This window comes from Muntiacus reevesi, chromosome 11 (assembly GCF_963930625.1).
Source record: "Muntiacus reevesi chromosome 11, mMunRee1.1, whole genome shotgun sequence".
NCBI lineage: Eukaryota > Metazoa > Chordata > Mammalia > Artiodactyla > Cervidae > Muntiacus > Muntiacus reevesi.
In genome coordinates, this window is record NC_089259.1 from 64,631,272 (window position 1) to 64,657,756 (window position 26,485).

Here is a 26,485-nt window from a genome sequence, read left to right on the forward strand (position 1 = left end):
CCCTGACCCTACATATGTATAGCTCCTTTATTATCAACATGATTCATCAGAATGGTGCTTCTATTTTTTTTTAACCAAGGATGAATCCAAATTGAAATGTAATAATCACCCTAAGTACATATTTTATCTTAAGGTTCACTCTGGCTCTTATACATTCTCTGGCTTTGAAAGTGAAAGTCGATCTGTCGAGTCCAACTCTTTGTGACCCCAGGGACTATACAGTCCATGTAATTCTCCCAGCCAGAATACTGGACTTTCCTTTCTCCGGGGGATCTTTCCAACCCAGGGATTGAACCCAGGTCTCCTGCATTGCAGGCAGATTTTTTACCAACTGAGCTACAAGGGAAGCCCTTGGATAGATATAAATTGACATATAGACATCATATCATCATACAGGGTACTTTCATTGAAAGAAAAGATCACAAACATACGTGCAAGAACAAATGATGCAGAACAAAGGACACGGAGTGAGTGTTTTTATTTTGTCATCTACCCTTAATGACCAAATGCCATTGAAGACAACTTGCTCTGTTTGTTCCATTTTCTGCCTGTAACTTCCTATAGCCGCTTCCCTGAGCTCTTACCCCAACTCCATTTTCTCCAGAGCTCCAAGAAGCACTCCTTCCCTATACAACTAAGACCAGAGGACCATCATGTCAGTTGTTCTTGTCTAGTCCTTGCGCCTCATACTACGCCCAACTCTGGTCTATTCTTACAGCTGTCAGAATTCTGAAATGAAAGTGTTTTAACTTCAGTTTATGTTTCATTCTTGTTTGGCAAGTCCCCTTACTAATTTTGGATCTGCTTCCTACTCTTTTCCCAAGCTTCACATTCTCCAATCTATCACCCATCCTCAACCACTTCTGAGTTAACAACCTCACTTTCTACTCCACAGAGGAAGCAAACTACCACTCATACACTGAAGCCAGAAAGTTGGGTGTAGCCTTTGACTCTTCTCCTTTACTCGGCATGATATCCAATCAGTTACCTTTTCAAATCATCTTAAAGACTTTAGGGGAAAAAAAAAAGACTTTAGGGGAGAGAGGAATTAAAAATACATGATAATCAAGTATTTTAAAAAATTTTGTACAGCAAAACAAAGACATACTTTTAAAAAAGCCATATGATACATTAAACACATGAAAATATTGATAATTTTATAAATAAAACCATTTTAAACAGTAAATACGTGATAAAATTTCTCTGATACAAGATGACTTATATAGTTCCATGATCGATTTTGAAAATATAAAAACTACCTCTTTTATAACTTAATTTTATAAAAATTATCAAAAGTTAAAAAGTGCTAGATATGCTTCCATTTGTTCCATTTTTAAAACAACTGTAGCATGACATCTGACCTTAAAAACATAAATTAGGGCATAAGGCTCATCCTACACTGCCTAAAAGACTTCGGAGACTTTCTAGGCAGTGGGAAAAGCTGGAGAGTTCAATGTCAGCAAAGGCTGTCATCTGCCCAGAGCTATTACCTGTCCTTGTTCTCAGAAACAGGAGATTCATCCTTCCTGACCCACATCTACCAAGGAGTCTTTCTATGCATACTGGTTCCTAATTTTCAGGATAAAATGTTTCTGAGAAAATTATGATTATTTAAATCCTATGCTGATACTGAACCTCTTCTAAAGATTGAGGCATTTTACATTTGAATTTTATACACAAAGTCATAATCTAATTCCAAATGAAAAAGAAGATGCTTCATTTGGTCACTTGATTTCATATCACTTGTCGAGGTAGGCAGAATAATTTTCTTCTTTCTCTGAAAACTGTCCCAGCTATACAAATGGTGGCTGTACCGGAAAGGGTTCTAATGCTTTTTCTGCATTCTTCCAGTTGTGAAAATTCTCTCTGTACCACTCAACTGATAAGACAAAAGACAAAAAAATAAAAAAAACTAAACATCAGTTAACCAATATTTACTGACTTCCTAGTAAATAAGAAAAGTCTTGCTCCTCAGCTAATGTGTAGGCAAAGATTGCCTAATGCTGAAAACAATTTGATTTTGAACCAATGATGTTAATCAGGAGATGTTTCATCACCTGAAAACTTAGATTTAAGAATCAACAATTTTGGGGGGAGAATGGATACATGAATATGTATGGTTGAGTCCCTTCACTGTTTCCCTGAAACTTTCACAACATGGTTAATTGGCTGTACCATACAAAATAAAAAGTTCAAATAAAAGAAAAAAAAGAATCAACATTTCTTTTTCTCTTTAACTTCAAAAGTCCTTCAATACTGAATTTGCTGGTATAAGTGTTAAAACATTCTGATTTTAGATAATTCAGGGGAAAAGGTAGCTAAGTCACTTATGCTGGTTTTAAAGTTCATAGAAAAAAAGTGTAGTATTTTATTCATGTAAAAGTCACAATATTGCATGATAGGCACAGTGAGATGTGAACTTCCTTCTGTTACTATGTAAAATTACTTTATGCTGCTATCCTATTAACAAAGTTTTTCAGTTGAAAAAATGATAAATTATCTTTGAATTTGCTTTTTAGAACTCAATATAAATATTTTGTATGTCCAGTTCTAAACCAAGACTTTTTTCCTACACTTGGCTATCTTTTCTCATGAGTACATTTCTAAACAGAATTTAACAGTTATACATATTTATACACAGATTTTATATAGACTTATTTTAATATGTTTCTGCTGCACATATTAAATTTGTTTCCTATTTGTTTGTTTCAGTATAAAAAGATTCAAGAGACTCAAAGACTGCAACTGTCTCTATTTTACCAAGTCTCAGATGTCTGATCTTAAGATGAACCATTACTTTACAGATTAGTAAGAAAGAAAAAAAGTTGAAACAAGAATTATCAGACACTAGTGACTGTAAAACACATACCTCTGAAGGAGGTGAAAAATGCGAAAAATGTGCATCTGAGAATCAATGAAATAGGTATCTGACAAATGCTAAGAAGAAGAAGCCTGATCAGAAGTTAGTCTATGAAGTTCAAGACACTTAATTACTAATATTAGAAATAAATTAAATGTAAAAATTTGAAAAGTGAAATTGATTTACCATAGCATTCTGCCGAATTTGTAGTCTCCTAAAAAAAAAATTATTGTGCCTTAAAATTTTTCTGAATCTCCCCCTACCCTCAAGGGATCAATTCATAACATACTTGTTTTTTTTATTCCTTCTTTCCAAGGTACTTTAGGTCTCCATCCTAAGCCATGTATTTTTTCTGACTTCATTGGATATCTCATGTCATTGGTAGGTCTTAGAAAACAAAACAGATTTAAAATGACATTGTGGATATATATTTACAAATTTAAATAAATACTTAAGAGAAATAATGAGTCCATAATTCAAATTTTTTTCTCAAAAATTTTCCCCTGATGACACCATTATAGACAATTTATAAAATAAAGTATATGTTAAAAACCATCTATAATTCAGATGCCTAACCCTCTATGGCTTATGCTTTACTTAACCACATATAAACTTGTTAGGACTCTTTATGCTACATGTCTTGGGTCTGGTAGTTTATAGACATTAGAAATTATATTTTAAAATACTTCCATAGCAAGATGTTACTACCCCTATGTCACACTCAAGGAAATCTCAGACTTGGAAAGGGTCAATAAGTTACACATGTATTCTTATGACATTTATAATTAGGAAAAAATATTTTAGCAGAAAACTGAAGAGAGAAACTTTTCTGGGTAAGGCCATACATTTATAATCTTATAAGTACCTAAGATTTCAAAACTTTTCTCCAATTCTTTAACTTGTTACTCACCTATCATCAACATAATCAACCCAGTTTTCCATTTCAGACTCCGAATTGGTCTCTTTGATCTGTCAAAAAGGAGAAGACATTTAAGTCAAATTATAAAATGAGATCAGTGAATAAAAATGGTATTCAACTGTTTCAAACAACAAGAAAAACAGCCTCCTCCAAATGGGAAGACAGCTAAGGTGAATAACATTTTATTAACACTTTCTACACTTTAAATTCTAGCTGGAGCTCAGAAAGATTACACATTATAAAAACTATAGGAAAAAAATGAATTTTTTGGCTTTGGATTATTACTGAGCGTGATATTATGATTTAAAATCAGAAATGTCTATTTGATGTTCATCCCTGTTCCTGGCACAGAGCTCCTAAAAATTCCTAAGTGATGAGAGATAAAGGTGTTGCTGGCTATTTATAACAAGTCCTTTTCAACTACATCAGCGTTTATGTTAATGAGTGATTTTTGGAAAGCCCCTAAGGATGAAGACTGGTGCCAAGGGAACCAACCAAGCAATTAGAGGATGGAACTCAGCCTTCCTGCCCCCACCTCCGGGGAGGGGGAGGAGGCTAGAAGTTGAACTAATCATCAGTGGTCATGATCTAACCCATCATGCCTACTTAATGAAGCCTCCATAGAGACCCCACGAGGAGAGGGTCCAGGCACCGGGAAGGTGGCACACACAGAGGGCAGAAAGCTCCATCTCCTTTCCCTTGTATCCTGTGCCCTAAGTATCTCCTTCATCCTCTGTAATAAACTGGCAATCTAGTGGGCAAACTCTTTTCCTGAGTTCTGTGACTTCCTCTAGCAGATTATCTCAGACTTAAACCTGGCTGATCGGAAGCACAGGTGACAGTCAGGTCTCAGGACTGACGTGTGAAGTGAGGGCACTCTTGTGGGACTGAACCCTTAACCTATGGGATCTGACACCATCTCCAGGTAGATAATGTCAGAACTGAGTTAAACTGTAGGACCCTACTAAGCTGGTGTCTGAGAACTGCTGGGTGTAGAAAACCCACACATTTGGAGTACAGAAATGTTAAGTGAGTAGTGCAAAGGAAAACAGGCTTTTCCATTTGCTCAGTTGTTCTTTCTACTGCATCCTGAGATTTATAATTGATGCTCACTAATACATAAAGAACTATTATTTATATATCATTGTTTCTTGATTCTAGGGCACACAATTTAACATTTGATTTCTTGAAATTGATTATGTCTTATAATGGGTATGTACATTTAACATAGTGGAATTTTTTTCCTGAGAAGCTGTGATTGAATGAGTGATACACTTTCCAAAAATGACACATCTCAGCACATAATTATGAAGCTCTTTCTCTTATCTGTTCACTTTTCCAGTGAGTAAATGGTAAATTGCTGATTTTGACAAAATTTGTGATAACTATCACTAATTCAGTGACTATTTTGAAAATATTATCCTTTTATAATATATACATACCAGCTGTATTAGCTCTTTGGCAAGCTGGAGAACTGACATCTCAAAATTGGTTCCAATGTTATAAATTTCCCCTGGTTTTCCCTTTTTGAGGACAGTGAGAAATGCTTCTACTACATCGGTAGCATAAAGGAAATTTCTTGTTTGAAGCCCTGACCCATGAATGCAGCTAAAAAGATGAAAAGAGAATCATAAAGTGTAAAAAAGTAAGCTCTCCCAAATCTGGGTAACGCAATGACAGTACAATTTCAGAGAAGCCAATTCCCATAAAGATCCTAGATATCTCTTACTGAAAATACAAATTCTCATGACTTCTAAATTTTATCCATAATTCCTAACACATCTCCAAACCATCTGTGGGTACTCATTAGGAAAGTGGCAAACACCTAAGTGACCCCTGCAGAAATAGTTATTCATCAATTCTATACCTTAAGTTCACTTTGAAGACTATCTATAGTTCTAGGAATTAAATAAATCTTTTGCAAAACTAAAATTACATAGATGACAAATTGTAATGCCATAACTCAAAGTTTTAAGGTTTAAATTTGCTGTGACACTAAACTCTAAGGCCTCCAACTCTAACGCTTTATGATTTTCAAGAAAGACTGACACTAAATACTCTAACATACCAGAAAAACATGCATATAAAGGTAAATAACATACCATTTCCTGTTGTGTTGTAGTAAAGATATAAATTTTGGAATAACCTAAAAGAATATTTAAATATCATTTCAGACTTTGGAAATTCATTCATAACTATAAACTTGAACTCATCATAACATTAAAATATTATTATTGTTAAGAAACACATTTAAGGGTAAATTGTAATTCTTATCAGTTCACAAAATACCTATTGTAATTCTGATAAGTAAAAGAACTCTAAGATCATTTCCTATTTCATAAAACCAGTTATCCACTAGATTAAAATGAAGATAAGATGATATAAATAGTAAAAAAGAGTTCAGGTAAAGTCTTCATGAACAGTTTATTCTCACTGTAAGCTCACTTTTGTGTTGGTTTTCTACTGGCATGAATCATAGCTTACTTCTTACTTTAAATACAGTATCTACTCAATAAGTTATTGTGAAATTAACAGAAAGCAATTCCAGTGCCACTGTATTCAAAGAACATTTATGTTAAACATGGTGAGATAAGAAATTATTGAATTTATAATAAACATGTTAAGAATATTCTAAAAATTAAGCCAAGTATATATTAATATCAGCAGATCACGATATGGTCCTTTTCTTTGGGCAGACAGATCAATGCAATAGCTAAGAAGTAAGAAAACCCAGCTCGAAAGTTTAGCAGTGAGACTAGTAGTTACTTAACATTGGGCTTTATGGTACAGAATCAACCATATACTCATTTTCAGCCTTTTAACCACACATCTTATTTGCTAAACTACTTTTTGGAAGACACTCAGGCCTGCATAATACAGAGGAGTTGGGGAACAATTAATCAGCAGATTGTAAGACAAATTTATGTGCAAGCTTCCTGCATCGCTCTCAAACTAGTGTCTACCTTTCTGTTCAGCCTGACATATGGCCTGACTGCAAACTAGGAAGGAGTCTTCACTGGCAAGATATTAATGATGGGAGTATTCTATAGTACTTTAGAATCCTGCAATATACAAGGCATCTTCACATACATCATCTCACTGGATCTTTCAAAATTCTTCCTAAATATTATCATTACCCATCAAGTTAAAGATGATGCTCAAAGAGCTTAACTAAGGCCATGCCAGCTTGTATCAACCTGAGACTGAAATCAAGTTGTCACACTCCAAACGTATCGAGATTTGCATGTGGCCTATATAGCATTTATAATTATGGTTAATTACAACATGAACCATTTGTACAAATAACTGAAGTGAGATTATTTTAAATCAGGAGAAGTTACAGTCACGAAAACACAACGTGAATTCAAAAGTAAAATGTACCTTTTCTGGATATTGATGTGGTCCATAAACATTACTGCTTCGTGTGATGACAACTGGAAACTTAAAGAGTATTAGACATTAAGGTCATGGAAAGGTTCAATAATTGATTATCTAAAGATAAGCAGTTTTAAAATATGGGCACTTTTGGCTAAATAATTCCACACACCTTTAGGACAGAAGCGAAGGGGTTTTTTTTCTAATGTAAGGTTCCTGAAAAGACAGGAGAGGATGAGATTCAGAAAAAGACAGAGGTTCCAAAATAAAGAAGAAGAGTCTCTTTACTGGGACAAGGGAAGGATGAAAATAGATGGAGGCAGGTCTGTAGGTCTGATTTCAGGAAACTAAGGACATTTCCACCTGATTATTTCAAAGACCATCTGAGATGTTAAACTTCCAAGTTGGCTTTCTCTGTTGGAACAACCCTTACAAATGAAAAGAGCTACAAGACCAACGCTACTGGAACATAAGAGGCTAGAGAACCTGAAGTCATTCCTTGCTTCTACTTTCTGACCCAGTCCCGAATAACTGGAAGATCAGTGGGAAGTGAAGTGCAGGGATTCAAGCTGATGATTCAAGTGGGCAAGGCTCCCGCAGGGACTGACACAGCCATGGGGACAAATCCAGCTCCGTCCACAAGGGCCGAGAGGAGCAGTGGCAGGTGAGGGAACCTCCTCTCCCGCTGTCTCCCTTCACTCTGAGGACTCCTTGGAATCAGGATTTTCCAACAGGGCTTTTCACTCTAGCTGTCACACTCTACCTATTAGCGAAGTAGAAACAACATATATACAAATCGCTCCTTTATTTTTTTATTTACTGTTTTGGCCATACTGTGTGGCTTGCAGGATCTTGGTTCCCAGACCAGGGACTGAACCAAGGCCCATGGCAGTGCAAGCGCCAAGTCCTAACCACTGGACTGCCAGGGAAATCCCCAGAAATTGTTCCTTTAAATGGCATACTGGATAAGAAGAAAGGTCAATGCTTTGTCCACAAAATGTTGAAAATTAGTTTTTAAGGTTTCTTAATATATAACTTTTCTCAGTCTATGTCTTCTACTCTAAAAATGAAATGCTGCCTAATGATAACCTGGAGTTTTAATACCTAAGTCCAAAAAAACAATGATTCCAGTTTTGGAAGCCAATTCTTACCTTATACTGTTCCCAATAAGACTGTACGAAACACTCAGCAGCTGCTTTAGACGATGCATAAGGATTTGTAGGTTGTTTGGGTGAAGATTCATCAAATTCCTAATTTTAAAGATATATTAAAAAAGTAAGTATTATGTATACTTCCTAAGTTGAAAAATCAGAGAATATATTACAAACTTGAAATGTTAACCACTTACATTTAAAAGATATTTACTGAAACCCAGCTATGTGCCTGGCACTTTTCTGAGCACTTTCTTTACATGTAATAACTTCTTCATAGTTCACAACAACCCTACAAGGAGGCAGGGCAGCAAGTGCAAAGTCCCTGAGACAGAACTGCGTCCAGTGGAACTACAAGAGGCTGGTGTGAGGGAAGAGAAATGTGAGATGAGGTTGGAAAGCTAGAGGCCAGAGCATGTGGAACCCTGAAGGCCTGTCAAAACACTGACGGGTTTTTGATCAGAATAACATCCAGATCTGACTTAGTTTTAAAAAACATCCTGGCTACTGTGTCAGATCTGATGTAGGTCGATGAAAGTATAAGAAGGAAGAGGCCTGCATGGTAAAAATTGCAGAAAGATTTAGCAAATGGTTAATTCTAAGAAGTGGGATGGGGCATTAAAGAGAAATGGTCAGGTCTGCTTTTTCTTACTGTAAGTTCTTTCAAGCTACTTTTTTTCCCCCACTCTATATGTGTTTTGGTAAATAAATATATTTTAAAAATAAAATGAGGTCACTGTAAACACTATGAAAAATAAAGACTGAACAATGCAGCCACTTTTTGTGTAAAAGTATGTTTACAAATGATTAACAAAGGAGAACAGATTCCAGCTTCTATAACAATTTCACACTAACTCCTTGACAGTGCAATGTGCTTTTCTGAGCAGAAGATAAGGGAGACAGGTCTTACGCTGCAGCCTAACTTACACATGCACTGGGCCATGGGAATGACATTCATGATGTAAGACTGGGTGGTCAGTAAGAGCTCGCTTTCAAAATACTGTCAGTCAAATTATATAAAATCTGTACCAGACTAGGCTGTTGTTCCCTGTGTGGGGTGGCATTATTTGATTTAAACAGAAGACACAATGGAGTAACAGTCTGAAGAGTCCCACAAGTGTGTAAAATCAGAGGATTAAAAAAAAGTCCAGAGTACTTTCATCAGACAGGTTTGTTTGTATGGTAGTACAGGGTAAGTAGCTGAAACAGACATTTTCTAAGCTCACCTTATCAAGACTGCCTCCATAGACCTCATCTGTGCTGACGTAAATAAATTTCTCCACTCTGGCTTCATGAGCAGCACTTACCAACACATGAGTACCGTAAACATTAACGTAGGTAAACTCAAAGGCACGGACGAATGAAAGGTCTAAAAAAAAGAAGAAAAATTCAGAACAGTTCCTTTCAAGGGACAAAGGAAATAGCAACCAGTAGACTCAGGCTGTATATTGTCACCCTGCTTATTTAACTTATATGCAGAGTACATCATGAGAAATGCTGGGCTGGATGAAGCACAAGCTGGACTCAAGACTGCCGGGAGAAATATCAATAACCTCAGATATGTAGATGACCACCACCCTTATGGCAGAAAGTGAAGAAGGACTAAAGAGTCTCTTGATGAAAGTGAAAGAGGAGAGTGAAAAAGTTGGCTTAAAGCTCAACATTCAGAAAACTAAGATCATTGCATCTGGTCCCATCACTTCATGGCAAATAGATGGGGAAACAGTGGCTGAACTTTATTTTGGGGGGCTCCAAAATCACTGCAGATGGTGATTGCAGCCATGAAATTAAAAGACGCTTGCTCCTTGGAAGGAAAGTTATGACCAACCTAGACAGCATATTAAAAAGCAGAGACATTACTTTGCCAACAAAGGTCCATCTAGTCAAGGCTATGGTTCTTCCAGTAGTCATGTATGGATGTGAGAGTTGGACTATAAAGAAAGCTGAGCGCCGAAGAATTGATGCTTTTGAACTGTGGTGTTGGAGAAGACTCTTGATAGTCCCTTGGACTGCAAGGAGATCTAACCAGTCCATCCTAAAGGAGATCAATCCTGGGTGTTCATTAGAAGGACTGATGTTGAAGCTGAAGCTCCAACACTTTGGCCACTTTATGCGAACAGCTGACTCATTTGAAAAGACCCTGATGCTGGGAAAGATTGAGGGTAGGAGGAGAAGGGGACAACAGAGGATGAGACGGTTGGATGGCATCACCAACTCAATGCACATGGGTTTTTTTTTTTTTTTTTTTTTTTTAATTTTATTTTATTAGTTGGAGGCCAATTACTTCACAACATTTCAGTGGGTTTTGTCATACATTGACACGAATCAGCCATTGAGTTACACGTATTCCCCATCCCGATCCCCCCTCCCACCTCCCTCTCCACCCGACTCCTCTGGGTCCTCCCAGTGCACCAGGCCCGAGCACTCGTCTCATGCATCCCACCTGGGCTAGTGATCTGATTCACCATAGATAATATACATGCTGTTCTTTTGAAACATCCCACCCTCACCTTCTCCCACGGAGTTCAAAAGTCTGTTCTGTACCTCTGTGTTTCTTTTTCTGTTTTGCATATAGGGTTATCGTTACCATCTTTCTAAATTCCGTATATATGTGTTAGTATGCTGTAATGTTCTTTATCTTTCTGGCTTACTTCACTCTGTATAATGGGCTCCAGTTTCGTCCATCTCATTAGAACTGATTCAAATGAATTCTTTTTAACGGCTGAGTAATATTCCATGGTGTATATGTACCACAGCTTCCTTATCCATTCATATGCGGATGGGCATCTAGGCTGCTTCCATGTCCTGGCTATTATAAACAGCAATGCACATGGGTTTTGGTGGGCTCCGGGAGTTGGTGATGGACAGGAAGGCCTGGCATGCTGCAGTTCATGGGGTCGCAAAGAGTCGGACACGACTAAGTGACTGAGCTGAACTGAACTGAGACTCAGGCTTGGGCTTCCCTGGTGGCTCAGATGGTAAAGAATCCGCCTGCAATGCGGGAAACTTGGGTTTAATCCCTGGGTTGGGAAGATCCCCTGGAGGAGGGCATGGTAACCCACTCCAGTATTCTTGCCTGGAGAATCCCATGGAGAGAGGAGCCTGGCGGCTTATAGTCCATGGTGTCTCAAAGAAGAGCTATATTCACTTTTTTTCATTTACCACAACTGCAACAGCATAAACTAACATAAAGGTGCAATGCTATTTATGATTTCTTCAAGCTCAAATTACATACTACATGTACATTCTTAGAACCTAGAAAACTATCAGTGCTATATTTGCAGGAAACACTTTTTTTTTTAATTCTAAAAAGAAATGATACAGCTAAAATTTTAAGTGCTCTTAAATTTTAAAAGTTTTGGAACTAAAAGGTAAGATGGTTTGCTTTGCTGGTATCAAGAATTATTATAAAGTTATAGTAATTAGAGTGCGGTAATGGTATTAGGATAGACAAAGACCAGTGAAACAGAACAGGAGCACAGAAACAGAACCATGTGTATATGGGTACTTGATTTCCAATAAAGGGGCAATGGGAAAAGGCTGACTCTTTTCAATAAACTGTGTTGGGCCAAACTGATATTGACATAAGGAAAAAAAATCTGAATGTAGTAGGCAAAACAATAACTTTTATGAAAAGAATATAAGAGAATATCTCTATGCCCTTGGAGGTATGAAAAGAATTCTTACATAGGTTACAAAGAGAACTAACCCTATATGAAAAGGTAGACAAACTGGACTACACTGAAGTGAAGAATTTCAACTGGTCAAAAGATACCTTTAAGAAAGTGAAAAGGCCAATCACAGATTGAAAAACAGTAGTGGCAAAAGGCCTGAATTCAGAGTAAATAAGAGACTTATAGAGGAATTCCCTGGTGGTACAGTGGTTGGCACTAGGCGCTTTCACTGCTGTAGCCCCGGGATTCGATCCCTGGTCAGGGAACTAAGATCCCATAAGCCATGTGGCAAGGTCAAAAGTAAAGAAATAAAAAAATGACTAATAAAAATCTGTAATGAAAAAAACTGACAATCCTTTAGAAAATGGTATAGAGACTTACTTACACAGAAACTTTCTAAAGACATATACGAATAGGAAAGCGACGAGAATACTCCAATAAACAAATGCAAAGGTTTTAACCTCATTAATAATCAGGGGAAAATATAATAGAGTCACCAAAGGCTGACAACAGGAAGTACTGGTAAGCATCTCATAAACTGCTGGAAGGAAAACTGCTTTGTCATTAATCAAGTAAAAGGATTTGTTCTAATAGATATGAAAGATTAGTCAATATATTGTGTAATCAGCACAGGCATAGACAAATAGACAAATGGGGAGTTGAGAAACAGTTCCTTGCATAAAGATACTTGATATATGACAGGGCAGTGAAAACTAGTGAGCTTTCCCATGAGCAGAAGAGGTCCAATTAGTATTCAAAAATAAAACTGGATTCTCATCTTATACTGCATGTAAAAATCTATTTCAAACGGATTACAAATTGAAATGTGAAAGGTCAAACTGCAAATATTTTCAAAAATAACATAGGAGAAAATCTTCAAGACCTTGGGGTGAAAGAGAATTTCTTAAGACCCCCAAAACATTAACAATAACAAAAGATACATAAATTAATTCACAATTTATGTAAGAATATCTGCTCATCAAAACACACTAGCAAAAACATGAAAAGATAAGCCACAGAGTGGGAGAAAAAGATATCTGTAATACACGCAACAAAGGACTACTATCCAGTCTATACACATATGTGTGGGTATATGTGTATATACTATACTCCTACAAATCAGTGAGAAAAAGGCAACTAATTTACAAATAGGCAAAAGATTTCAATAAGATTTCACAAAACAAGAAATTTAAATTATTAAGAAACCTATAAAAGGTACACAGCTTCATTAGTAACCAGGGAAATACAAATTAAAACCATAATGAGATATCACTCTGCACATTACTCAGACTGACAAAAATGGAAAAAAACTAACAACTAAGATTTGGTGACATCTGGAATAAAAGGAGGTTTCTACATTCCTGAAGGAGAAGAAAGTCATACAGTTGCTTTGGGAACGAATTGGAAATTATCTCTACATTGAAGTGTGCAGATCTTATGATGCCAGGGCTATACTGAGAGAAATGTGTATTAATGTGTACCAAGATGCATGTGTAAGAATGTTTTAATGGTAGTACTGTTCAAAATTCCTCCAAGTGCAAATAATCCAAATGTCCAACAAGAGTAAAACAGGCACAGGAAGTGTTACATACTTAAAGAGATGAATACTGTATGTCACTGACAATGAAGAAATTATACCTCCACCCAACTGCATGGATGAATCTACCAGCATGGAAAATAAGACCAAACACACCTACACATTACTTTCTGTGTGCCTTGTTATAAAATCTAAAAACAGACAAAACTAACCTAAACTCTTTAGAGATAAATACAGAGATATTTGGAGATAAATAGAGACAATAAAGCTGCACAGAACACCAAGGGAAATTGCAACTTAAAAATCAAGTACTAAGGCAGTAGCAATACTACTTCTAAAGAGGGTGCAGCAACATTCTACCTTTTGTTTAGGTGATGGCTACCTGGGTATTTTATTATCATCATTCATTTAACCTTACTTCTAAATTCTTCTGAATATATGCTATATTGTATAACATAAAATGCTAGACAAATTATTAGAAGATATCTCAGCACAAAACAGTACAGATAATAATATAATGCTTAACTGTGCAGCGACCATTCACCTTAAGAAAAACAATATAAAAATGCAGCTGAAGGCCCATTTCCCCAGAAGGGATCACTGTCCTGGATTTGGTTAAACTCAGTTTTCAGATAATGTTCAAGGTTACATTTTACTCTACACTCACACAAGTAATCTGGAAAGCACCAGGTATCTTGATGACAGAGTGACCATGGGCTATTCTGATAAAACTTGGTATATGTTCTTTCACATATGTTAAGTACCTATTTGTTCAACCCCATTACTGGACCTTGATTTTGGCTAGACACTGGAAAAAAACTATGCCTATCATAGCTGCAACATAAAACAATGCTTACCTACATGTGTCTGTGCGGCAAAATGTAGTACTATGTCTATTTTCTCCGTTTCAAAAAGTAGTTTCACAAAGTGAGAATCACATATGTCACCCTATATAAAAAAGCAAACATGAAAAAACGAAGTCTCATTGAGCACTCTCAATCATAATCACCATTTTATTTCATGAACAAAAAAAAAATGATAAGAAAAAAGCTAATCCCACCCCAGGTATAGAAAAGAATATCTTGAAAATTCAATTGAGGGGTGAAGTACAGTAATGGGGTATTTCTCCTGTATTCTAGTATACAAGAGAGTCAATTCAAAATATGTTTTTGTAAATAAGTATCTAAAACAGTATTTTTTGAGCACCAACTACTACTATAGACTGTGCTAGTTTTTTTTTTCTTAATATTCTTGCCAACCTGAGGTAACTATGTTAACAGGAAAAAATTTAAACATATTTTTAAAAGTTTGAGATATTATTGAAGTATATCTAAAGTAAGTGTAACAACTGGAATTATGGATTTCACCACAACTAAGTAAATATTTTTAATGCTATATGTATATATTAGTTCTAAAAATATGTATTGTTAACAATTCTTCAGTAACTGAAGGAAACACTTTCACACAGAAGAAAAAAATTATGAAATGTTTGCCTAGTATAATCTTTACGATCTGCTGTTAAAAAGAGAGTTTGTAAATTACTTAAAATAACATAAATCACAAGGTAGTTCCATTTGACATTACAATTTCTTTCTGAATTAGTGACCTGGCTTATTCTTTGGACTCTTCGAAGAGCGGCTAGTAAGAATCAGCATTCCAGGGCCAATTCATCAACTTCACGGGAAAAAACTACCCTGGGCTGTAAGCTGGGCTTTTGATGACTGACTGGCTGGAGTAATATCCTACTTTGTATCAATCTCTTTAAATCCCAGCAAGGCCTTATTTAGAAGGCTAGTGAGGACCTAAAAATTACATACCATAGAAGCTGAATCAGCTATTCAGATCAGCCAAGGCACCAAAAATCACATGTAACTATAATGCAGTACTAATCTACAAGTATCAGTAATATTCTCTATAGCACATGTGCTTCTGAAATTAAAAAGGTCATTAATAAGCATGCTTTCCAAGCCTATATCACACAGGTTTATAAAGTAGAAAGCTATAATAATGTCTGAATGACTAAAGAGGCACAGGACAAAATAATTATATAATTACAAGAATACTTTCATACCTGTATAAATTTATAATTTTGTTTATTAGAAATGGTTTCAAGATTCTTCAAGCTTGCACAGTAATCCAACTTAAAATAAGTAAGGGGGACAAAAACAACACAAAAAGTGATAATAAATAGATTTTCTTATAAAATATCAATTTATTTTAAACACTATTTATTCTAACCATAACATAATTAGCAAATCAGCGTATACCAATGGGGGAAAACTTATTGTCCATGGTTGGCAGGCAAAAGTTATTGACTTAAAGATTTTTTTTGTCTGCATATTTTTTACTATTATGCTTTATGAAATTACGGTAACTAATTGTATCTTGTGCTTAAAGTCAACAATGCAATGATTATGAATCATGGCTTTCAGAATCTCCAAGGAGATTACAATTATTACACAAATACTCTCAAAACTAAATTAATTTAACTACACTTTAGTTTTTAAAATAAATATACAATTTTCAGGGTGTGGCAGTTATAAAACCACATAATAAAATAAAATAATCAGAATATCTCAATGCCAAAAAAGGTTAACAATCACAAGATTACACTAAATATTACACCAAACATTGAATTTAGAGTGAAGACTTGCTTACAGTAAAAATACCATACTTAAAAACTTTACATTATGGGCTATCATAACAAATTTTAAAGTATCAAGACTTTATGTAAGATTAAAAACCTATATGATCACATGACTAGGTAGGCTCCTAAGTTGCTAAAAATGACCAAATGCAAAACTAAAATATCAGCATGACAGGATTCTAATACTTTTTAAAAATATAAATAAGTTTCAGTACACAGAGTTCATTTTCTTTTTATATGGAGCTCATTTTTGTCAAACTTACCTTGTCTAGATTTATGATCATATAGTTTGGATAATCTTCTACTAAAGAGACAATCATATGTGACGCTCTATAGAAAAAAAACATATCTTGTTAGTAGAAATTTAACCTTTTCCTTAAATTTTCAAATGTTACCCTAAGCTATTGAGTATTAGGAAACTATTCAAAGATGCCATCAAATTATTGCAAGATGACAGAAAGAATAATGACGCTGAATATACCATCCACATTTTTTCTTTAATCTTCTCAACAGTATTGAATACAAAGTCTTACATTCCCTTTTACACTATGGTGAAGAGAGAATTTATTGGTCCTGGATATAAGAAAATAATTAGCCAAAAGATGCTATCCATGCATGCTTTGAGTATGGGAGTAAAGCAATATCATAAATACAACAGGTGATGGTCAGTGCAAATGGACTTAAACTGTAATGTGCTTTTGCAGAGACTGTAGGCATAACTGTGTAAAAATTAAGCTCTTATGAGCATGGGAATTGTCCATGTTCACTGTAACCTTATTGCAATTTCTGCATGTCTACAGAAACCATATTTCTTGATATAAGAATTTGGTGGTGTAAAGTAGAATCCTGGGGGTGGGGAGAGAGGAAGGTCCTAGAGAAGTTCTAGGGTAAACCTTGGTTTCCAAGGCTAAGAACTGCTGAAACCATCCTGAGGTGAATATCCATAGTGGCATCATGGGTATCAGATGGACCCTGAAGTGGAAACAGAGGCATCTCTCTGTGAGATAATCCACCAGATTTTATCACATGCACCAAAACACTGGGCTCCTAGGAACAAATTATGAATCCAGAGTTTGTACCTGATAGCTCTTTCACAGAATTTTCTAGGATGTACCTTTCCTGGACCAGCACTTTATCACCCTTCTATGCCCATGCTTCCCTTTCACTAAAGAAAACTTGCCTAGTACCCTCCTCCAAGTCACTGTCCCATTAGAAGAGGTGATCTAATGTACTAATGGGGTGGGAGCATTCCGCCAGGTGTTGAGGGAACCATAGTCTCTGCCCTCACCAGTTTACATCCTAGGGTGCGAATGCAGACACTAAGCAAGTAAACATAAATATGCAATATTATTTCAGGGAGTGCTAAGTGTGTTAGTTGGGAGAGGGGCTACTCAGATAGGGTGGGCCAGGAGGAGGTGATGTCTGAGCAAACATCTGAACTGAGCGATGCAAACAAAGCACATCAGCAAAGGGGAAGCAAGGACCAAGGCTCAAAAGAGGAGGAAGTAGCCTCCTATGTTTCAGGGGGCAAGGGTGGCAGGCACAGAAAAGCAAGAGGAAGAAAGACAGGAGATCAGGTTCCAGCTTGGGCACCTGAGAGTCTTCTAGATGTGGCTAAGAGTCTGGATATTATTTTAAGCCCGAAAGGAACCTTTGGAGTGAAACGAGACACTTGTTTACTTAACAAACACAGACTCTGTGCGTGAGAACAAGGTCTAAGGGAACAAGGGTGAAAGAGGTATGACTAATCAGGAGGTTACAGTAGTAGCCTAGGCAAAAGCAGACAGTAACAGGGTTTAGGGTCGAATGGGGAGGAAGGTGAGAAGTGGTTGCTTACGAAGTAGAGAGAGGACTTGCTGATTAAATACGGGTGTAAGACGGAAGAGTAGTATAGGTCAAAACTATACTACTAGTATAGGTCAGACGACTAGTATAGATCAAAACACCAGCAGAGGATTTTTTTTTTTTAAGTCGGCTGCATAAATGAAACCGCTCTCATAATCCAAAAACCATTTCATGAAGCCTACACGTACAAGGCCTGTGTTTCGACGGGGTGAGGATGGGGTGGGAACTGGACCGGGGTTGGAGCAGTTGATGAGAAGCTTTCTGCAAAGTGGGAGTGCTCAAAAGAGTGACAGGTACATCTCGGGCAAGGTAGAAAGGGGGACAGTACCACGGCACTTCTGCTTTGATTGGGAGACGTTTAAAAGAAGTCGTGGTTTCAAAGGAGCCACGTCTTCGCCGGCCGGGAATGGGGGAGAAGGCAGAACGATCCAGGTCGTGGGTTAAGACCCTCCCCCTGTCAATCAGATCCCCAAAGCTGGTCCCAAGTTGCCAAGGGCAAGCAGAGGCGCAGGAAAAGGCTGGGGTTTCTGGGGAGCCACTACTCGGCCAGCGGCGCCGTTACCTACATGAAACCAGCACCCCCGGTCACCAGGACCCGCTTCGCAAAGCTGTCGGGAGGAACCAAGGACTCGGCGCGGCCCGCAGCCGACATCTCCCAGCTCACCAGGGCTTGGCACCGTAAAGTGCCAAGTCTGTAGATCTTAGGGAATTTCCACCGCGACTTTTTGCGACACGTCCCACTCCCCGCGACACGTTAAAGGCGCAGATAGCCGCTGCTTCCGGAGCTAGGACGGTCTTGTCCCCGCCCACCGAGGGCTGGGCGGGGCCCTCCTGTGCGCGCGCCCAAACAGCCGAGAATCACAAGAACCCAGAAACCTGGCAGTCTGCAGTCCGTAGGGTAGCACAGAGTCGGACAGGACTGAAGCGACTTAGCACGCACGCAAAACAATGGGAATACTCAGTATACGTGGAAGTGTCTTTTTGTTACAGCCTTTTGGGGGAAACAAGTAATAACATATATGAAAATTTCAAACGCAGAGACCACTCAGTTCAGTTCAGTCGCTCAGTCGTGTCTGACTCTTTGCTGCTGCACTGCATCATGTCAGGCTTCCCTGTCCCTCATCAACTCAAACTCAAACTCAAACTCATGTCCATCCAGTCGGTGATGCCATCCATCTCATCCTCTGTCCTCCCCTCCTCCTCCCGCCTTCAATCTTTCCCAGCATCAGGGTCTTTTCCAATAAGCCAGTTCTTCACATCAGGTGGCCAAAGTGTTGGAGTTTCAGCTTCAGCATCAGTCCTTCCAATGAATATTCAGGACTGATTTCCTTTAGGATGGACTGGTTGGATCTCCTTGCAGTCCAAGGGACTCTCAAGAGTCTTCTCCAACATCACAGTTCAAAAGCATCGGTTCTTCGGTGCTCAGCCTTCTTTACAGTCCAACGCTTACATCCATACATGACAATGGAAAAACCATAGCTTTGACAGACCACTCTATGATCCCCAAATTTAATGATGTATAATATAAATATTGCAAAAAAAATATGCTCACTTTTATGTTGCTTACAATAACGCAAATATGGATACAATGTATATGCCTTCTAGTATTGCCTCACTTTTTAAATGTAATGGGCTGATAAAATTTAATGCAATGGGCTCTAAAATTTAATTTAATGCAATTGAATGATAATGGCCTTTTAAAAGGATGTTCCAACAAGGAATGAATGCCAAAATATATTGCAGGGAATACTTATGGTTTTATCTGACCAGACTTTCCTACCTTTTCTTATGTTCCCAAGTTACTCACCCAGGCAGACCATAGAATGTGTATCTGACTCACCATAGGCTAAATGAATCCTCTTCCTGAGATTTGGAATTAGGCTAAGGTTTCAGCATAGTCTGGTTGCTCTTATTGAACTCTAAGGACCTATAAAAATCTGTGACTTGTTAGCTATACTCATTCAAATGAAATGAGGAAGCAAGAAGCCTGTCTTCAATGAGAGAAATGAAGATGATCATGAAGGTTACAAAAAGAAGAAATCTTCACAGTATTCAAGGCCCATGTTCAGATTTTTTTCAGGACCAATTTTATTCCTGTCCTTGGTTTGCCAACACCACCAATTTGTAAATGTAAGTCTTAAAGGATCCACCCTGAACTATTAACAAGGAGTTACATTTGGTATCAGTATGAGCAGGGAAATGAGGAAATGAGGACTTCCATTTTTATCTCATACTTTTTGTCTAAATTTTTTCTAAGCAGCATGAGTTACTTTTATAATTAAAAATAATGTTATTTTTAAAAACCTTATAATATTAATATCTCCAGTTTATTCCTAGTCAGCCAGAGTTATAGAAAATGCTGGATACATGATATGAAGTTTTCCCTCAAGGTTTACTTTTCTAAATTACAAGGTCTGTTGTGAGAACTTGCTTATATGTAATCGGGCCTGGCGCACTAGGAAGACCCAGAGGAATTGGGTGGAGAGGGAGGTGGGAGGGGGGATCGGGATGGGGAATACGTGTAACTCTATGGCTGATTCATATCAATGTATGACAAAACCCACTGAAATGTTGTGAAGTAATTAGCCTCCAACTTGTCAAATGAAAATAATTTATACACATTTATTCATGAAATGATTTTGAGCTTCTACTCTCAAGATATAGTCTCTGACCAGCTGGAGCTTACAATATATTAAGGTATTCAGATAAATCAGTAGACATTCACAATATAGTTTGGTTAAGTGTTCAGGTAGGGTAGTAAGAGATTCTGGTTCTTGGGGTATCTAACGCAGATCTGAAGGCTTGAGAATGTCTTCTTAATGTGCCTTGGGAAAATAGAGTAGGAAAATGAGATAACGTGGGGGTTAAACAGTAGAATATGTGAAGTACTGCAGCCAGAGGGATCTGCAAATGCTATAGGCCCAGAGGGGAGCATTTGGTGTGTCCGGCAAACTGACAGTGGCTCCGTATAAGGATGGACATCAAACACTGAGAGGTGGAAATCTGAGAGGCTTGAAAGTCATATTCTGAAGAGTTTGAGTTGTGTGCTAAGGCAGAGAGCCTCTGAAGGCAAGTGACGCAGTCATACAGTGTTTCCCAAAGTTTTCTGTGGTTCTAGGGTAGAGATGGACTGTGTGTAACCACTTGAAGAAAACTGACTGTTGTCAAATCAGTTGTCATAGGCCAAGTAAATGATGGTAAGGTGGTGGCCTGGGTAGTACAGAGGCTAGTACTTCCTAACCTAATAGAACAGAAGAAGCGGTAATAAACTGTTTCTTTGAACTGATTGGATGGAGGGAGCTTAGGGATGGAGGTTGGGGTGGGGGTGAGGGGTTGCTACAATTCTCAGCTCTCTGGCCTGTGGGATAATGGCATAACACAAGACAGGAAACCTAGGAGGGAAAAGTCGGCTGGAGGTGCCGAGTGGCCAGGCGTTAAGCTGTGGACAGGGGCAGTTTCCTGCCTTTGAGACATCAAATTGGGCACATAGGACTTTCTTGGGTGGAGCATTTCCTCACGTCACCAGAAATGGTGCTGTTGTGTCTTTCTTCTTTCCGAAACCCACACATCACGGGAAAACCTTTCGGGCCGAGGCCACGCGCAGGCGCATGCGCAGTGGCACCACGCGCGTGGCTGAGAGAAGGGCAGTAATTTTTCCGTAACCAGAAGCAACATCCTCCCGAGTCTCCATAAAAAAGGCGGGAACTAGCCAACACGCCGGGGAGTGATGGGACTCCCGTATCTGCAGTCCCGCCCATGTCAGCCTCTGATTGGTGAATATCCTTGGCTCGTGGCGGAGGGGCCCATATCATTGGCTGCTATTCTCCTGGGGGCGGGCCCGCGATGCCGGTCCTGCTCCCATCATCCCCCTCCCCCCATCTCAAGCTGTCGACGTGGGGCCGCGGCTGCGGGCGGTTAGGGGTTGGGGTGTGGGTACCGAGCAGGAGGCGGGGATGGGGGGGCTGCGGCTTCTGGCAGTGGCCCTCACCTGCTGCTGGTGGCCACCAGGCAGCCAGGGTAAGACGCTGCGGGGCAGCTTCAGTAGCGCCACGGCCCGAGACGCTCAGGGCCAAAGCATCGGCCACTTCGAGTTCCACGGTAGGTTCGGGGCCGGGAAGAGGGATGAAGGCGCGTGGGCCCATCCCGCGGGCCCTTCCCTCCCCGCCTCTCTTGGGGAACCTGGAGCTGGCAGCAGCAAGGCTGGGGACTTCAGCCAGCTTACCTGCGCTTCCCCTGTCGCTGGTTGTCTCCCCTACCGCGGCTTCCCAGAATCATGGGATGCGTTTATGGCCAACCCCTCTGTAGCAGCTCCCCAGATCCTCGTCAGCTCCCTCCCCCATGAGGAATTGTATCCTGCACCTAAAAGACCGTTTCCCGTTTTCCTCTCCTGCTAACGAATGTGCTGTTCTCTCTCCTGCTGCAAGTTTGGAGATCCTTCGCTCAAAGAAGCGTGCTTTATTCACTCCTGTCAGCTTGATTGTGTACACTAAGACACCGTAATTACATTTGAACCTAAGTTCCAGAACTGAGATTTCCTGGGTTTTGTCCTTTTTGTTTTAGGATCAATTTGTTAAAACCTGCTTGCAGCACAGAAGTTTCGAATTCTCACCACGTCTTATAATTTAGTTGTCACAATTGTCGGAATAGTTTGGTTACTTCCCTAGCTTTACTGTGGACCACGAGGCCTAGGATGAACTTGATAGAAATGCATGCAAGTGCGTCCTGGAAGCTTCTTAATTTGTATCCTATGTGACCCTTCTGAAATGAGATTGCATTTGATTCTTCACTTCTGGTCCCCCTCAAAAATCCATAATTAAATGAATGAATCTGCTTTCATTCTAATTTTTGCTTCATTTGCACCCTCAAAGTTTGAGTGTTTTTCTTGATACTTACTCTTAGTACTCTTAATTTGACTACTACTATGTTTCAAATAATTATTTGCTCTGATGAAGTTAGGACCCTTATTTTAGTTTATTTTGGGCCATGCTGTGTGTGGCATGCGCAAGTGATAATAATGTCACTACGATAAATGGCACAGTCTGGACAGTGCCATCAGAAATTCTGGCGTGTATGGCTTATTCATGATTTGCAAACAGGCTTAGACAGCCCATATATTTAATTGATGATTACCTGATAGATATAGAGGAGAAACAAGTAATAATTCCAGATTTCTGAGGAAAGATTGAGGGATAGAGTGTTTCAAGTATTTTAACATACGCACTTTCTCTTTTTGTGTGTGTTTTTACTATCATCAGTTTTCAGTGAATTCGAATTGAGTAAAATAATAATACCAAGACCATACTTTTGTAAGTACCGAAATAGGAATTGTAATTCAGAACATGATTCAAAATGTTAATAGGGGATAGAATCACTTTTAAGGCTGTTGATAATTTATAATGTGATTAGTTTATGTCAGAGACTTAAATGATTTTTTGATACACACTATACATATAAATTTGTTTAAAATGTTTTGTCAAAGTGATAATAGTATAAAACAATAACAAGAGAATTAAAAGATCTTAAGATGAAAAAACAGTCCCTTGTTTCACTTTTCCTTACTCACAGTCCCTTTCCCTAGAGGGACCTACTTTTTGCCATTTCTCTTCTAGGCCTTAAATGTAGTTGCGGTGTGCAACAAGGCTCATTGTATAGTTGTCTTACAACGTATATTGTTCTGAAAATTCCTATGTAAAAGTCGCAGATGTCAAGTATATCTGAAATTCATTTATTTAAACTTTCTTACTATATTATCTATGTTTGCCTTTTATAGTAAAAGAATAATTAAATATTAGCATCCATGTTATATTGAAAACCAAAAGAAACTGGCAGGACATTCCTATAGATAATTTATAAACAAGTGTTAAAGATTTGGAGTGGTTGTAAAATGAGGCGAAATTCTATCATACTGCATGTCTACCTACAGCAGATGTTGCTGTTTATTCAGTAAAAAGCAATCAGTTATCAGCTGAAGCATAAGGAAACACAACACATTGTTTGGCATAATTAATGTGAATAATCTCTTGACTTGTGTCTGAGTGGGATGGTCATTCTAATATGAAGTACCTAGTTAAAATGAGATTTAAGAAAAATTGTGCTCGTTCAGTTCCCGTTTTGATAAACAGAGTTATTGAATTGTCCTACCATTTCAGTTCCATACAAGATCAAACTAGTTGATAATTTTTGCTTTAATGTCCCAGGTGACCATGCTCTTTTGTGTGTCAGAATCAACAACTTAGCAGTGGCTGTTGGAAAGGAAGCTAAACTCTACCTGTTCCAAGCCCAGGAATGGCGAAAGCTGCAGGAAGGTGGTCCTGAGTATAGCTGCAGTGAAAAATTATCCAAAGCTCAGTTGACAAGTGAGTATTTCCCCTTTTCTTTGATCATTATGTGGTTTTTTTTTTCCTCCTTAATGTTAGTAGTATAGTATTTACATATCAAGATGTTTCATGGCACAGCACACACCACACTCTGCCTGGTACATTTTAAGCTAAATTTTAAGGAAACTAATCTCTTTGATCAGAAGATAGACTGTCTTTTTCCCCTCTTATTCAAAATCTTTGAAAAAAAATATGCAGATAATTTATAAAGGTGTACTTTCCTTCATTCAGACTTCTAATAGGTCACATAATTCCTACCAATATGGCAGATGTATTTTGACCCAGTGGCAGCATGGAGTGAATGATTATGTTTATTGAATGCTTATTGTCTGGTAGCACTGAGCTAAACACTAAGCATGCGTTATCTCAGTTAGTTGTATAATTTACCCCAAGTGATGCTGTTTTGCAATACGCTGTTGGCTCACTTGGGACCTAGTCACACGGTGCCACAGTGTGTCATTTTGGACCATCCCAGGACCACATCATTTGTAAACCACAAGGTTCACCTCTGGAGAGGCTCTGCTTTTATTATTCTGGTTGCCTGAATCCTTGATCTCTTCCATTCTCATCAACATTGTCCCATGCATTAGGGTGTTTGCCATCCAGAGTGACTGCAGGTATTTTTAATGCAGAAATGAAGAGCCTGCCATGTCATGCTACCCATCCTACCCTTTGGAAGTTAACTGGTTATTAATTAGGAATGTGAAATATCCATGAGAAAAACTGGGAATGATCTTTCTCCCCTTTTGCCCTTTATTTCCCCTACCATGTTGTACATATTGATGAGTCTCTGAGTCTTCTTTTAGTCAAGTCAGTCAAGCCCTGCCATTTCTAAACATCCGTTCTTTGTCTTAGCAGCTGTCTGGTTCCCTCATACCCTGAGTAGGGACAAGAGTACAAGTCCCATATCATCGCTGCCTATTGTGGGGATCTCTTGTCTAGGTTTCTGAGATGACATTGACAGTCTGCTGAAGAAGCCTGAATGACTAGATTCAGATATCAAAGAGACAGTTACTTATTTACCTCAATCCTGAATTGTAGAACTTATCTGGGAAATTCGTACAAAAGGTCATTGTCAGTTTTCTTTGCCTTTCTACACCAATTTGCTCAGCTAAGGGTTCCACACAAGTATAAGAAGTTCTGACCTTCAGTTCCCAGTTCTCGTAACGTCCGCCACCATGGCCATCCAAACCTGATCCTCTTCCAGTGGTCCCTGTTTGAGGAACTGGCACCACCATCTAGCTAGTGAGTAAGCTAGAAACCAAGGAGTCTTCAACACTCCTTTCTTTAACCTCTCTATCCCCTTCCCGTCTAGTAAGTTTCCTCTAAAGATCTCTTGAATTCATCTACTTTTCTTCATCTTACCCCCATCATGTTATTCCAGGAGGCCACAGTCTCTTGCCTCTACTATTGCAATCCCTCCTGCCTGGCCACTTCCGCGTGTTGTTCGCCCTCTGTAAGCAGAGTTACAGAACAGCAGGTTTACACCCTCACCACACCCTGAAATACTGCAGTGGGTTCCTACTGCTCAAAAACAGAGACGGCCCTCCTAACCTGATCAGGAAAGCCATCCGAGAGTCTGGCTGATACTAACCCCCCTGCCCCCAGCTGCATCTCACAGTATTGCCCACTTTGGCCTCATTTTGTCTGTAGTGCTGGTTTTGTTTCAGAGCTCCCCTGGGCCTTTGCACAGGATTTTCCTGTTTGTTCTTCCTCTTTGACTCTTCCATCCACTAAATTAACACTTGAGGTTTTATAGCCTGTTTTCTTCCCCAGCACTTGTTATAGTTACAAGTTTATATTTATTTGGTATAAAATCAATCAGTGAGAACAGAAGGGCTCTTCTGATCTATTCATTCATTCATTCATTCACAATACTTCCCATACTATGCTAGGCACTAGTGATAAATCAAGGGACCAAAATACTGACAACTGTCCACACTGCTGAAGGCTGCTAAGGGTATGGATCAGGTCACTGTGAGTAAACGTGAAACTGAGGTTTTGATAAGAAGTATGAGTATTAGTTACATTTATGATTGAGAGAGAGTGAGAATTTACAGTCACCATAGTGCTCAGTTAAGCGTTGGCTAAGTATTTGCA

General features: G+C 38.5%; 2 protein-coding genes across 7 annotated transcripts in view; one reads left to right on the forward strand and one right to left on the reverse strand.

Moving 5' to 3' along the window:
- Positions 1-462: 462 nt before the first annotated feature.
- Positions 463-22,280, reverse strand: TGDS (TDP-glucose 4,6-dehydratase). Of its 4 annotated transcripts, none has more exons than XM_065901988.1 (12): positions 22,231-22,280; positions 16,427-16,493; positions 15,588-15,656; positions 14,374-14,464; positions 9,532-9,674; positions 8,306-8,404; positions 7,161-7,220; positions 5,882-5,925; positions 5,222-5,387; positions 3,771-3,829; positions 3,150-3,247; positions 463-1,879 (listed from the first exon to the last, which is right to left on the reverse strand). In XM_065901988.1, the coding sequence occupies exons 2-12, from the start codon at positions 16,481-16,483 to the stop codon at positions 1,794-1,796; spliced, it is 972 nt and encodes a 323-aa protein (XP_065758060.1). In that variant the 5' UTR covers positions 16,484-16,493; positions 22,231-22,280; the 3' UTR covers positions 463-1,793. The 4 variants fall into 4 exon arrangements, with proteins under 4 accessions (XP_065758060.1, XP_065758059.1, XP_065758062.1 ...); XM_065901987.1 differs by lacking the exon at positions 22,231-22,280 and adding an exon at positions 18,575-18,743; XM_065901990.1 differs by lacking the exons at positions 3,150-3,247; positions 22,231-22,280 and adding an exon at positions 18,575-18,746.
- Positions 21,920-26,485, forward strand: part of GPR180 (G protein-coupled receptor 180) — a 38,052-nt gene continuing 33,486 nt past the window's right edge. For all 3 annotated transcript variants that reach the window (XR_010658506.1, XR_010658507.1, XM_065901985.1), the window contains exons 1-2: positions 21,920-22,106; positions 24,206-24,364. Coding sequence is in view for 1 of the 3 variants with exons in the window: in XM_065901985.1 (XP_065758057.1) it covers positions 21,962-22,106; positions 24,206-24,364 (304 nt within the window). In the remaining 2 variants the exon portion in view is untranslated. The remainder of the gene's footprint in view (positions 22,107-24,205; positions 24,365-26,485) is intronic.

Bases quoted from the DNA above. Each gene is read 5' to 3' on its own strand.
- TGDS (XM_065901987.1), bottom strand. From the start codon at position 18,660: ATGTCGGCTGCGGGCCGCGCCGAGTCCTTGGTTCCTCCCGACAGCTTT. The intron at 15,657-16,426 runs GTAAGTTTGACA...ACTTATTTTAAG, and splicing joins TGATCATAAATCTAGACAAG to TTGGATTACTGTGCAAGCTT. The intron at 5,388-5,881 runs GTATGTTATTTA...TCATCTTTTTAG, and splicing joins CTACAACACAACAGGAAATG to CTGCATTCATGGGTCAGGGC.